The 15525-nt window shown below is 45.7% G+C and overlaps 1 protein-coding gene across 1 annotated transcript in view; it reads left to right on the top strand.

Moving 5' to 3' along the window:
• The first annotated feature begins 11538 nt into the window (after positions 1-11538).
• The window catches only part of SNX24 (sorting nexin 24), a 219554-nt gene continuing 215567 nt past the window's right edge, over positions 11539-15525 (top strand). The window contains exon 1 of the mRNA XM_073556433.1: positions 11539-11701. Coding sequence (XP_073412534.1) covers positions 11642-11701 — 60 coding nt within the window. The 5' untranslated portion in view covers positions 11539-11641. The remainder of the gene's footprint in view (positions 11702-15525) is intronic.

Here is a 15525-nt window from a genome sequence, read left to right on the forward strand (position 1 = left end):
ATCATGTGACCCCGACTCCGCCCCTCCTGTGACCTCATCACAGGTCCTGTGCGCACAGAAAAGCTCATAACTTCGTTGTTGGCTGTGAGGTGGGGGGCCCACTGCTGTCACCGGGGCCCCCCACCGCCTTCTCAGGGGCCCATAGCAGCTGGGCGGCAGAGTAGGGAGATCGATTCTCCCTGCTCTGCCGCAGAATGTAACTGTATGGGCGCGCTGTGCACGCTGATACAGTTACAGTAGCGTAGCTCAGTGGGCCCCTCAGAGCTCGGGGCCCAGGGCGACCGCCCCCTCTGCCCCCCCGGTAGCTACGCTACTGCCCAAAATACAAGAGCATGAAAACAATAATTTATTGTACAACAGCAGGTTATGTTACTTCGATCTCCGCTTCGTCACTTCTTCTGTGTGCTTTATCGGGATGTGCCTAGATTTTCCCATAGATAGAATACATATATACACATAGTATAGGTGTGTACATATATATCTTTAACAGTAAGAACATGGAAGAGGCCAGGAGCCATTTGGTGAGCTGCATTTCTTGCTACATGTTCACAGACTTACCAGTGGAAAAGTCAAACTTCACATGCCACAAATGCAAGCTTGTGTCACTGTTGGAGGAAAAGTTGCAAAATCACGAAGAGAGGTTAGCTACATTGAAGATCATTAAGGAAGGTGAAGAGTTCTTAGACAGAGCAAAATTATCTCTTCATGTTACAGAAAGAGAAGAAAATCAAAGTGCACCTGAAGAAACAGAAGAATGGAAACATGTGACCCAGAGAAGCAGGAGGATCGGGGGAGGCAGTCAGCACCCATACTGCTCAGGAACCAGTACCAGGCTCTTACACAGGAGAATGATGAAGATATACACTCACTGGCCACTTTATTAGGTACACCTGTCCAACTGTGTGTTAAGACTTAATTTCTAATCAGCCAATCACATGACGGCAACTCAGTGCATTTAGGCATGTAGACATGGTCAAGACAATCTCCTGCATTTCAAACCGAGCATCAGTATGGGGAAGAAAGGTGATTTGAGTGCCTTTGAACGTGGCATGATTGTTGGTGCCAGAAGGGCTGGTCTGAGAATTTCAGAAACTGCTGATCTACTGGGATTTTCACGCACAACCATCTCTAGGGTTTACAGAGAATGGTCCGAAAAAGAAAAAAAATCCAGTGAGCGGCAGTTCTGTGGCCGGAAATGCCATGTTGATGCCAGAGGTCAGAGGAGAATGGGCAGACTGGTTCGAGCTGATAGAAAGGCAACAGTGACTCAAATTGCCACCCGTTACAACCAAGGTAGGCAGAAGAGCATCTCTGAACGCACAGTGCGTCGAACTTTGAGGCAGATGGGCTACAGCAGCAGAAGACCACACTGGGTACCACTCCTCTCAGCTAAGAACAGGAAACTGAGGCTACAATTTGCACAAGCTCATCGAAATTGGACAGTAGAAGATTGGAAAAACGTTGCCTGGTCTGATGAGTCTCGATTTCTGCTGCGACATTCGGATGGTAGGGTCAGAATTTGGCGTAAACAACATGAAAGCATGGATCCATCCTGCCTTGTATCAACGGTTCAGGCTGGTGGTGGTGGTGTCATGGTGTGGGGAATTTTTTCTTGGCACTCTTTGGGCCCCTTGGTACCAATTGAGCATCGTTGCAACGCCACAGCCTACCTGAATATTGTTGCTGACCATGTCCATCCCTTTATGACCACAATGTACCCAACATCTGATGGCTACTTTCAGCAGGATAATGCGCCATGTCATAAAGCTCGAATCATCTCAGATTGGTTTCTTGAACATGACAATGAGTTCACTGTACTCAAATGGCCTCCTCAGTCACCAGATCTCAATCCAATAGAGCATCTTTGGGATGAGGTGGAACGGGAGATTCGCATCAGGGATGTGCAGCCGACAAATCTGCGCCAACTGTGTGATGCCATCATGTCAATATGGTCCAAAATCTCTGAGGAATGCTTCCAGCACCTTGTTGAATCTCTGCCACGAAGAATTGAGGCAGTTCTGAAGGCAAAAGGGGTCCAACCCCTTACTAGCATGGTGTACCTAATAAAGTGGCCAGTGAGTGTACATCAGGATAAGACTTTGCCCACAAACAGCAACCTTGTACGCCCTCAGAGTCGTCCTGGATGGAGAAAGAAAAATGTTGTAAAGAAGAAACGGAGAGTGGTGGTCATGGGGGATTCCTTGTTGAGAGGAACAGAGGCCGCTATCTGCAGACCGGATATAACCTCAAGAGAAATGTGCTGTCTTCCAGGTGCAAAAATTAAAGATGTGTCTGACAGGATATCAGGACTCTTCAGACCTACTGATGACTACCCATTCCTGCTAATACATGTGGGGACAAATGACACCGCGAGAAACGACCTGGAAACCATCTGCAATGACTTTAAAAACTTAGGTAAGAAAGTGAAAGAACTGAGAGTGCAGGAGGTCGTCTCTTCCGTCCTCCCAGTGGATGGCCATGGAACCAGGAGGTGGCATAAGATTCTCCAGGTGAACAACTGGCTACGTCGATAGTGCCGTCAGCAAGGATTTGGATTTCTGGATCATGGAGTGAATTACCTATATGATGGACTACTTGCTAGAGATGGGGTGCACCTTACGAAGACTGGAAAACATGTATTTGGAAGTCGCCTTGCTATGTTAGAAAAGCATATATCTGCAAGATTGAAGCTTCAGAGACTAGGAGACCTTGTGAACTCTTCATGGGAGACAGTTTATTTTCCCCCGCTGCCGAGTTCACCGCGGGTCTGGCTGGGAGGCAGCGCTGACGTCACTGAAGCTTCTCATTCATACTTCAGTGGTTTACTGCCAGGGCGGTAACATTAGCACAGCTCCCGGTTGTAAACTTTTAACCCCCAGATATGGATTATGCCGTGGGACTAAACGCCGAACAGGTATGGTATATTGTTAGTTTTGTATTTATTACAGGAGATAGAGGGCATTGTTTGGATTAGCAGAAGAATAAAGATGTCAAAACTATGTGTTCTTTCATTTCATTAAAATACCTTATTCTTAATGTGCGTGTGTTAACACTCTACAAACTTTAGGATTAGTAATGGATAGGTGTCTTATTGACACTTTTCCATTACTAAGCCAGGTTTAATTTCACCTTACAATACAAAGGTGACATTAACCCCTAATTACCCCATATGCCACCACTACAGGGCAATGGGGAGAGGCTAAGCGCCAGAATTGGCGCATCTTACAGATGCGCCATTTCTGGGGTGGCGCAGAAGAAATGCTAGCACAGGCTTCCAGTATCCGTTGTTTCAGATGCATCACATCTCATATGTTCAGAGCATAGACAATTGCCTTCAGATGACCCCAAAGATAAAAGTCTAAGGGGGTCAGATCGGGAGACCTTGGTGGCCATTCAACTGGCCCACAACGACCTATCCACTTTCCAGGAAACTGTTCATGTAGGAATGCTCGGACCTGACATCCATATTTGATGGTATGGTGTGGTATATGGGGTACAAAGATAGTGGGGCCATTCTTCATCAATGGAAACCTCAATGCCACTGGATATCTGAAATTGCTACATGATGATGTGTTGCACTGAAGATGGCACGTTCCCTAAGTATTTCCAGCAAGATGGTGCACCACCACATAAAGGTGTCAGGTACAAGCATTCCTACAAGGAATCTGATCCCCTTAGACTAGCATTTCTTCTGTGGTGTTGCTATCAATGTGTCAAGAGTGGGAGAAGAGGGTTGCATTGACAATCCAACACAATGGGAAGCACTTTTGAACACATTTTATAAGTGGTCATAAACTTGTAAATAACTAATTAAAGACCAAGCACACAATTATTTTTCTTGTGAAATTCTCAATAAGTTTGATGTGTCACATGACCCTCTTCCCATTGGAAAAAATAAAGCTGGATCCAAAATGGCTGCCATGGTCACCACGCGTCTTGAAAAGTTTTCCCCTTCCAATACACTAATGTGCAACAAACAGGAAGTTGATATCACCAAACACTCCCATTTTATTTATGTGTATAAATATAAATGGCCCACCCTGTACATACATATATACTGTATATAATCGTGTATAAGCCGACCCGAGTATAACTAGACCCCCCTCTAATTTTGCCACAAAAAACTGGGAAAACTTATTGACTCGCGTATAAGCCTAGGGTGGAAAATGCAGCAGCTACTGGTAAATTTCAAAAATAAAAATAGATAGCAATAAAAGTAAAATTGAGACATCAGTAGGTTAAATGTTTTTTCAATATCCATATTCAATTAGGGCCTCATATAATGCTCCATACAGTTCATGATAGCCCCATAAGATGCTCCATACAAAATACACCCCATATAATACTGCACAAAGGTTAATAATGGCCCCATAAGATGCTCCATAGAATATGCTGCATATGCTGCTTCATAAAGGTTATGGCCCCATAAAATGGTCCATAGATTATGCCCCCATAAGATGGTCCATAGATTATGCCCCCATAAGATGCTCCATAGATTTTGCCCCCATAAGATGCTCCATAGAATAGGCCCAATGTTGCCCCATAAGATGCTCCATAGAATATGCCCCCATATGCTGCTGCTGCAAATAAAAAAGAAAAAAATGTCATACTCACCTTTCGTCGCTGGGGGCCAAAAAAAATGGGCTGAAAATCTCAGCTTTTAGGCGAGTATATATGGTATATATACACTACCGTTCAAAAGTTTAGGGTCACTTAGAAATTTCCTTATTTTTGAAAGAAAAGCACAGTTTTTTCCAATGAAGCTAACATTAAATGATTCAGAAATACACTCTACATTGTTAATGTGGTAAATGACTTTTAGCTGCAAATGTCTGGTTTGTAATGCAATATCTTCATAGGTGTATAGAGGCCCATTTCCGACAACCATCACTGCAGTGTTCTTATGGCACTTTGTGTTTGCTAACTGTGTAAGAAGGTTAGAATACCCTTGAAAACCCTTGTGCAAATATGTTAGCACAGCTGAAACCAGTTTGGCTGATTAGAGAAGCTATAAACCTGACCTTCCTTTGAGCTAGTTGAGAATGTGCAGCTTTACATTTGTTGGTTCTCAAAACTCTCAAAATGTCCAGAAAAAAAAAGAACTTTCATGTAATGCTACAGTCTAGTCTTGTTCTTAGAAATGAAGGCTATTCTATGTGAGAAATTGCCAAGAAACTGAAGATTTCCTACAACGGTGTGTGCTACTCCCTTCAGAGAAGAGCACAAACAGGCTCTAACCAGAGTAGAAAGAGAAGTGGGAGGCCCCGCTGCACAACTGAGCAACAAGACAAGTACATTATAGTCTGCAGTTTGAGAAATCGATGACTCACGGGTCCTCAAATGGCAGCTTCATTAAATAGTACACGCAAAATGACAGTGTTAACGTCTACAGTGAAGAGGTGACTCCAGGATATTGGCCTTCAGGTCAGAGTGGCAAAGAAAAAGCCATATCTGAGACTTGCTAATAAAAGGAAAAGATTAATATGGGCAAAAGAACACAGACATTGGACAGAGGAAGATTGGAAAAAATTGTAATGGACAGACAAATCCAAGATTGAGGTGTTTGGATCACACAGAAGAACATTTGTGAGATGCAGAACAACTGAAAAGATGCTGGAAGAGTGCCTGACGCCATCTGTCAAGCATGGTGGAGGTAATGTGATGGTCTGGGGATGCTTTGGTCCTGGTAAAGTGGGATATTTGTACAAGGTAAAAGGATTTTGACTAAGGAAGGCTATCACTCCATTTTGCAACGCCATGCCATACCCTGTGGACAGCACTTGATTGGAGCCAATTTCATCCTACAACAGAACAATGACCCAAAGCACACCTCCAAATTATGCAAGAACTATTTAGGGAAGAAGCAGGCAGCTGGTATTCTATTTGTAATGGAGTTGCCAGTGCAGTCACCATATCTCAACCCCATTGAGCTGTTGTGGGAGCAGCTTGACCATATGGTACGCAAAAAGTGCCCATCAAGCCAAAACAACTTGTGGGAGGGGCTTCTGGAAGCATGGGGTGACATTTCCCCAGATTCCCTCAGCAAATTAAATGTTAGAATGTCAAAGGTCTGCAGTGCTGTAATTGATGGAAAGGGAGCATTCTTTGACAAAAGCAAAGTTGAAGGAGAAAATTATTTAAAACAAAAATCTTTTTTTCGAAACTTATCAATGTCTGGACTAGATTTTAAATTCATTTGGCAACTCATTTGATTAATAAAAGTATGAGTGTTCATGGAAAACACAAAATTGTCTGGGTGATCCCAAACTTTGAACGGTAGTGTATACAGTGCATTGCAAAGTAGTCGGCTCCCTGGAACTTTTCAACCTTTTCCCACATACAGTATCATGATTCAAAAATAAAGATACCAAATGTAAATTTTTGGTGAAGAATCAACAAGTGGAACACAATTGTGAAGTTGAATGAAATTTATTGGCTATATTAAATTTTTGTGGAAATTCAAAAACTGAAAAGTGGGGCATGCAATATTATTCGACCCCTTTACTTTCAGTGCAGCAAACTCACTCCAGAAGTTCATTGTGGATCTCTGAATGATCCAATGTTGTCCTAAATGACTAATGATGATAAATATAATCCACCTGTGTGTAATCCAGTCTCCGCATAAATGCACCTGCTCTGTGATAGTCTGAGGGTTCTGTTTGAAGCACAGAGAGCATCATGAAGACCAAGAAACACAACAGGCAGATCCGTGATACTGTTGTGGAGAAGTTTAACGCCGGATTTGGATACAAAATGATTTCCAAAACTTTAAACATCACAAGGAGCACTGTGCAAGCGATCATATTGAAATGGAAGGAGTATCATACCACTGCAAATCTACCAAGACCCGGCCATCCCTCACAACAGGCAGATCCGTGATACTGTTGTGGAGAAGTTTAACGCCGGATTTGGATACAAAATGATTTCCAAAACTTTAAACATCACAAGGAGCACTGTGCAAGCGATCATATTGAAATGGAAGGAGTATCATACCACTGCAAATCTACCAAGACCCGGCCATCCCTCTCAACTTTCATCTCAAACAAGGAGAAGACTGATCAGAGATGCAGCCAAGAAGCCCATGATCACTCTGGATGAACTGCAGAGATCTACAGATGAGGTGGGATAGTCTGTCCATAGGACAACAATCAGTCGTACACTGCACAAATCTGGCCTTTATGGAAGAGTGGCAAGAAGAAAGCCATTTCTCAAAGATATCCATAAAAAGTGTCGTTTAAAGTTTGCAACAAGCCACCTGGGAGACACACCAAATGTGGAAGAAGGTGCTCTGGTCAGATGAAACCAAAATCGAACTTTTGGGCAACAATGCCAAACAATATGTTAGGCGTAAAGGCAACACAGCTCATCACACTGAACACACCATCCCCACTGTCAAACATGGTGGTGTCAGCATCATGGTTTGGGCCTGCTTTTTTTCAGCAGGGACAGGGAAGATGGATAAAATTGATGGGAAGATAGATGGAGCCAAATACAGGACCATTCTTGAAGAAAACCTGAAGGAGTCTGCAAAAGACCTGAGACTGGGAAGGAGATTTGTCTTCCAACAAGACAATGATCCCAAACATAAAGCACAATCTACAATGGAATGGTTCACAAATAAACGTATCCAGGTGTTGGAATGGCCAAGTCAAAGTCCAGACCTGAATCCAATCGAGAATCTGTGGAAAGAGCTGAAAACTGCTGTTCACAAGCGATCTCCATCAAACCTCACTGAGCTCGAACTGTTTGCCAAGGAAGTATGGGCAATAATTTCAGCCTCTCGATGTACAAAACTGATCGAGACATACCCCAAGCGACTTGCAGCTGTAATTGCACCAAAAGGTGGCGCAACAAAGTATTACGTTAAAGGGGCCGAATAATACTGCACGCCCCACTTTTCAGTTTTTGAATTTCCACAAAAATTTAAAATAACCAATCAATTGCCTTCATCTTCACAATTGTGTCCCACTTGTTGTTGATTCTTCACCAAAAACTCTACATTTGGTATCTTTATGAAGCATGATATGTGGGAAAAGGTTGAAAAGTTCCAGGGGGCCGAATACTTTCGCAAGACACTATATATATATATATATATATATATATATATATATATATATATATATACACACACACACACTGCTCATAAAAAATAAAGGGAACACTAGACACTCTTACTGAGCAGACACATGGATGTTAGTGACCTTCCTATCATTTCTACCTGTTATTTATTCCATTGGCATAACAGCAGGAGAAACTGAATCACAATCAGTGTTGATTTCACAGAAGTGTGATTGACTTGAAGTTACATTATGTTGCTTAAGTGTTCCCTTTATTTTTTGGGCAGTATATCTCTATATATAAAACTAACTGAATGTATGTATGTATATGTGTATAACCAGCCAATCACAAAGCATCTTTCATTTCACCAGAGCTGTTCAAAAGAAGCTGAGCTGTGATTTTGTGCTAAGTATCTCATATGGTTTTTCTAAGTTCCAAAAGCCATTATGCTATTCACATTTCATATATTTCATATTTGGCATGCCTTAATGCAGGGATGGGGAACCTCAGGCCCCAGGGCCATTTACAGCCCTCGATGACCTTTTATCAGGCCCCCGGGCAGATTCTCAGGGACCGCATTCTTGGGCAGGGAGCTGTATTTTGATTGCCACAAACTCACTAAATTTCTTCTTCCTCAGTGAGCACACACACGCAGTGTTCACTACTGAACACTGAAGGGTATGCAATGAAAGATTACATCCTGACACTAGTGCCAGAGTCAGGATGTGCTTTGTGGGCGGAGTTTGTACGGCCCTGGAAGGATGGTATAAATATACAAATGGCCCTTGGCAGATAAAAGATTCCCCACCCCTGCCTTAATGCAATTGAGTGCAACCATTTCCTTATTTTGGTATGTATGTATGTATCACCAACCAGTCACGAAGAATCTTTCATTTCACCAGAGCTGTTCAAAATAAGCTCAGCTGTGATTGGTTGCTATGAGCAACTGTTTTCCTTGCAACCAATCATTAAGCATCTCTCATTTCACCAGAGCTGGTTAAAAGAAGCTGAGCTGTGATTGGTTGCTATGAGCAAGTTTTTCCACTTGACAACACCTCAGCAGACACTGACATGGTGGGAGAAATCTAGCATCCTTGGGAACATAAGCTCCCAGCCATTTTCTGCCCCCAGAAAGGAGCAGAAAGCACATGACAGAAATGAATCCCCCCTCCCGTGCCTATATCCCCATCACACATCCCATAGCACATCCTCCCTCTTAAAGGGATCCCCGGTTATGGAAGTCAGGACCGTTCCACTCAGCTCTGTGGATCTGACCCCAGGGTCTCTTAAAGGGATCATTGGTATGGAAGTTAGGGCAAATCCACTCTGCGCTTTGGTACTGACCCCAGGCCTTTCTTAAAGGGATCTCCAGTATGCAAGTCAAGGCAAATCCATTCAGCGGTTTGGTTCTGACCCCAAGCCTCTCTTAAGGGGATCCCTGGTATGGAAGTCAGGGCAATTGCCTTCAAATGCTCTGGTTCTGACCCAAGGCCCATCTTAAAGGGATCTCCGGTATGGAAGTTAGGGTAAATCCCTCAGCGCTCTGATTCTCACCCCAGGCTTCTATTAAAGGGATAATTGGTATGCAAGTCAGGCCAAATCCACTCAGCGCTCTGGTTCTGACGCCAGTCTGACGGGATGATGTGGGATATTAGGGGTAGTAGTCCGGTGGCTCTGGCTGACGGGATGATGTAGGATATTAGGGGTAGTAGTCCGGTGGCTGTGACGGGATGATGTGGGATATTAGGGGTAGTAGTCCGGTGGCTCTGGCTGACGGGATGATGTAGGATATTAGGGGTAGTAGTCCGGCGGCTGTGACGAGATGATGTGGGATATTAGGGATAGTAGTCCGGCGGCTGTGACGGGATGATGTGGGATATTAGGGGTAGTAGTCCGGTGGCTCTGGCTGACGGGATGATGTAGGATATTAGGGGTAGTAGTCCGGCGGCTGTGACGAGATGATGTGGGATATTAGGGATAGTAGTCCAGTGGCTCTGTATGACGGGATGATGTGGGATATTAGGGGTAGTAGTCCAGTGGCTCTGTATGACGGGATGATGTGGGATATTAGGGATAGTAGTCCAGTGGCTCTGTATGACGGGATGATGTGGGATATTAGGGATAGTAGTCCAGTGGCTCTGTATGACGGGATGATGTGGGATATTATAGTGAATGGGGCTATGCGGAGTGGGCGGGGCTGTACACTCAGCGCTATATATAGATATAATCATTATAATTTGTTAGCACTAATCCTAGTTAGTTACTATGCCCGGGCAGAGTACACACCTATACTATGTGTATGCATGTATTCTAGCTATTCTTTTCTAACCTGTCAGTGTTATTTTACTGTACACTGCACATGAATTTCCGGCTTTTCAGAGGACACCGGTGCGTATTTCTCACAAGTCACATGGATCGTCCTTGTGGTGTGTTTTTCTCGCACCCATAGACTTGTTTTGGCGAGACTTGGCCGATATACGCTGCAAATCGCAGTGTTCTGCAATTTCACTCGCACGTATAATACGGCAGAGAAAAAGGTGATGGGAGCTGCCCCATAGATTAACATTGGGACGAGGGCTATGTGATTTTTTCTTGCAAAGCACTTGTCCGTATTCCTCTCTAATGGGACTCCGGCCTAAGATGAATTGTGTACAGCTGAGAGTATGTGGCACCTACACAAGAGTCCCAGCACCCCGACCCGGACAACACAGAAGGTGTGAACAGTCGGTGTTTATAAAGGGTTAAACGGCTTTGGGCCACTGCGCTGCCATTGGAGGCACGCAGAAGAGGAGAACCCAAGTGTGTTCTGGACCCCTGGTTTATCTCACTAGCCTCCAGCATCCTACTACTCTAGGGCAGCGCTATCTGGTGTTGGCCCGAAGTTATTTAACCCTTTACCATCGTTAGCCTTTTGCCCTCTTTGGTCCCGTGATGTGACATTGGGCGTCCGATGTTCCGATTTCGTGCTGGCGCCATAACACCAGTGCCCAGGGCCAGTCACCACTTTACGTAAGTCTATGCGCATTGGCCGTGTCCCCACTGTGATGCCAGCTCTGCGGCCCAGAGCCATTTGTGCCAGGCTGGAGGGCCCCCCTGTATGATATGTGGCCCCCTGAGCTGTGTCTGCAGCGTGGGATCAGTGGCCCAAAGTCATTCAACCCTTTCAATAACGCCCTTCCGTGCCCACTTTGATGCCCATTTTTGTGACACAGAGGGGACAATCAGCCGCACACAGATTTCCAGGAGTAATAACAGAGGAACCACAATGCAAACGCCAGAATAGGCAGGTGGTGAGGCCAGGCCGTCACCTCTATGGCTCCCCAGCCGCACCAATGCCGCACGCAGCAGCCGCACACCCCGCCGCTACACATTTCTCCACTCTCTCCAGATTCCCCAAAAACTTGATGGGATAAGCCCCGCCCCTTCCTTCCCATCACGTGACAACGCCTGTATCTCCCGCCCATAGAGCTGCAGGGATGATACGGTCATGTGATCTCTCTTAACCCTCTCCGCTCCGGGCTGCACGGAGTGACGTCACGAGCCGACATTCCATTGGCCGCCCCCGAGGACGGAGCTCGGCGAGATGGAGGTTTACGTCCCGTCGTTTCGGTATGAAGAGAGCGACCTGGAGAGGGGCTACACGGTAGGAGACTGAGCGCTGGCAGCGGCGGGCGGCCCCGGGCTGTGCCCGGTGCTCTGTGTGCACAATATACTACTGACTCACCGAGTGCACCTTGTGGTGAGAGCTGCCCTGACCACGGTGAGACCGGACGGGGTGTCGGGGTGTGCAGCCAGCCCTGCCCGGCCCCGAGTGTGGCCAGTCAGCCTGACAGTCACTAGCCCGGGAGAGCCGGGGCTTTATGGGTGTCATGGTAACAGCTGCCAAAAATCATCTGCGCTCTGATTGGTCGCCAGGTGTTTTGACTCGTGAAGGAAGGATTTTCCTCAGCAATATATCTGCTGTGCTGCCTGCAGGGTTTATCTGGGGTTTCATACACATCTATAAGAGGTCGTGTAATGTGAGGATGATGCGAAGGACGCATGTGTGTGGTGTCGCGGTACGCATGTGTGTGGTGTCGCGGTACGCATGTGTGTGGTGTCGCGGTACGCATGTGTGTGGTGTCGCGGTGCGCCGTGTGTGGTGTCGCGGTGCGCCGTGTGTGGTGTCGCGGTGCGCCGTGTGTGGTGTTGTGGTACACAGTGGGTGGTGTGGTGGTGCGCCGTGTGTGGTGGTGTGGTACACAGTGGGTGGTGTCGTGGTACACAGTGGGTGGTGTGGTGCGCCGTGGGTGGTGTCGTGGTGCGCCGTGGGTGGTGTCGTGGTGCGCCGTGGGTGGTGTCGTGGTGCGCCGTGGGTGGTGTCGTGGTACGCTGTGGACTTTATGCATGTAAGCCTGTGTGGAAAATTGCACCACAGTTCCGTGGGCCTCAATACAGGGCCTATCCTCATCTCATTTCACCTCATGTGCTAAGCAACAGCACATGTGAAAAAGACTTGGGTATACTAATAGATCACAGATTGAATATGAGTCAACAGTGTGATGCAGCAGCAAAAAAGGCAAATGCAATTCTAGGATGTATTAACTGAAGCATACAGTCTAGAACACGTGAAGTCATAATTGCCCTCTACTCCTCTTTGGTCAGACCTCATCTGGAATACTGTGTCCAGTTTTGGGTGCCACATTTTAAAAAAGACATCAACAAACTGGAGCAAGTTCAGAGAAGAGCGACCAGAATGGTGACCGGTCTGCAAACCCTGTCTTATGAGGAAAGGTTGCAGGATTTGGGAATGTTTAACTTGAAAAAGAGAAGACTGAGAGAAGACTTAATAGCTGTCTACAAATATCTCAAGGGCTGTCACATTGTAGAAGGATCAACTTTATTCTCATTTGCACAAGGAAAGACTAGAAGCAATGGGATGAAACTGAATGGGAGGAGACACAGATTAGATATTAGAAAAAACTTTTTGACAGTTAGAGTGATCAATGAGTGGAACAAGCTGCCACGAGAAGTAGTGAGTTCTCCTTCAATAGAAGTCTTCAAACAGAGGCTGGACAGACATCTGTCTGGGATGATTTAGAAAATCCTGCTTTGAGCAGGGGGTTGGACCAGATGGCCCAGGAGGTCCCTTCCAACTCTATAATTCTATGATCTTTCTCCAGCCCGTGGGCCTCAGAGCAGGACCTATCCTCATCTTTCTCCGGTCCGTGGGCCTCAGAGCAGAGCCTATCCTCATCTGTGTCCGGTCCGTCGGCCTCAGAGCAGGGTCTATCCTCATCTAATCTGGTCCATGGGCCTCAGAGCAGGGCCTATCCTCATGTTTCTCTGGTCCTTGGGCCTCAGATCAGGGCCTATCCTCATCTGTCTCCGGTCTGTGGGCCTCAGACTCAACCATTGACATCTGTAGAGAGACACGATGACACTCCACTCTGCACAACACAAAAAATAGCACCTATTATACCCGCCTATGGTGCAGTCCGGTCCAATGGGCGTCACTGGTCTTGATCCTGCACCTCCTCTCTTTACGATCACCGTCCTCTTTTCCTGCTTTTTGTGGATGACGCGTCCTACATCATCTACCGCTGAGTGCAGAGCAAAGTATTGTAGCGTGCATATGCCAAAGCTCTTTTTTTCGCGTGCATTGCAGTATTTTGCCCTCGGCGCGGCAGAGAGAAGAACGCCTGCGCAGGACTGCAATGGAGGACACCGTGTGGATGACATATGACGTGTCATCCCTATGATGCCCTAAGCGGGTTGGCGATCGCAAGAAGACAGGAGATATCGGATCAAGACCAATGACGCCCATTGTACCAAACCACACTCTAGATGGGAATAATACTGTTTGTGTTGTGCAGAGCGGACTGGGGACTTATACACCGTGTGCAGAATTATTAGACAAGTTGTATTTGAGAGGATTCTTTTTATTATTGAATAACAACTATGTTCTCAATCAGCCTAAAGACTCATAGATATCAAAGCTTAATATTTTTGGAAGTTGGAGTGGTTTTTTTTTAGATTTGGCTATCTTAGGAGGATATCTGTTTGTGCAGGTAACAATTACTGTGCAGATTTATTAGGCAACTTAATAAAAACCAAATATATACCCATCTCACTTGTTTATTTTCTCCAGGTAAACCAATAGAGCAACACAAAATTTAGAAATAAACATTTCTGACATTCAAAAACAAAACAAAAAAAAATCAGTGACCAATATAGCCATCTTTCTTTACGATGACACTCAAAAGCCTTCCATCCATAGATTCTGTCAGTTGCTTGATCTGTTTACGATCAACATTGCGTGCGCAGCCACCACAGCCTCCCAGACACTGTTCCGAGACTGTTTTCCCTCCCTGTAGATCTCACATTTTATGAGGGACCACAGGTTCTCTATGGGGTTCAGATCAGGTGAACAAGGGGGCCATGTCACTATTTTTTCTTCTTTTAGGCTATGTGCCCACGTAGCGATTTTTTTGCCGCGATTTTCGGCGCGAAAACATTTAAAAATCGTGTACAAAACGCCCCCCATGCATTCCTATGGCATTCCGCACATGCTGTGCTAATGCTGCGCTTTTTTCCACGGCGGAATCGCATCGCGGAAAAAATCGCAGCATGCTCATTCTTTTGTGCGGAATCGCAAAGATTTGCCGCGATTCCGCACCCATAGGAATGCATGAGAACCGCTTACTTCCCGCATGTGGCTATGCCCACCATGCGGGAAGTTAAGCGTCTCATGTGCGGTTGGTACCCACGGTGTGGAGGAGAGGAGACTGTCCTCCGGGCCCTGAGTACCATACCCCTGTAAAAAAAAGAATAAAAAATAAAAAATCGGGGTATATTTACCTTCCAGTAATGCCTTGCGGCAAGGCCCTGTAATGACGTGGTCTCGCGAGAGCGCTATAGTAACGCGAGACTACGTCATCACAGGTCTCGCAAGGCATTACTGGGAACGCTGAGGCCCGGGAATGCAGCGCGGGACGCTGGAAGGTAAATATACCCCGATTTTTTTTTTTATTTTTTTTTTTATCATTTTTAACATTCTATCTTTTACTATTGAGGCCGCATAGGCGGCCTCAATAGTAAAAACCTGGTCACACTTGTCAAACACTATGTTTGACGAGTGTGACCAACCTGTCAATCACTTTCCAAGCGATGCTTCAAATCGCTTGGAAAGTGCTTGAATATCGCACATGAAAATCGCGGTGAAATCGCACGGAAAAAACCGCGCGATTTCTGGGAAGGAGTGCGGTTTTTAGTGAGCATTTTAAAACGCTACGTGTGCCCACAGCCTTAGACCTTTACTGGGCAGCCACGCTGTGGAGTATTTGGATGCATGTGATGGAGCATTGTCCTGCATGAAAATCATGTTTTTCTTGAAAGATACAGACTTCTTCCTGTACCACTGCTTGAAGAAGGTGTCTTCCAGAAGCTGCCAGTAGGTCTGGGAGTTTAGCTTCACTCCATCCTCAA

The sequence above is a fragment of the Dendrobates tinctorius genome, unplaced genomic scaffold, assembly GCF_039654945.1.
Source record: "Dendrobates tinctorius isolate UK_male_01 unplaced genomic scaffold, ASM3965494v1 ptg000003l, whole genome shotgun sequence".
NCBI classification, from domain to species: domain Eukaryota; kingdom Metazoa; phylum Chordata; class Amphibia; order Anura; family Dendrobatidae; genus Dendrobates; species Dendrobates tinctorius.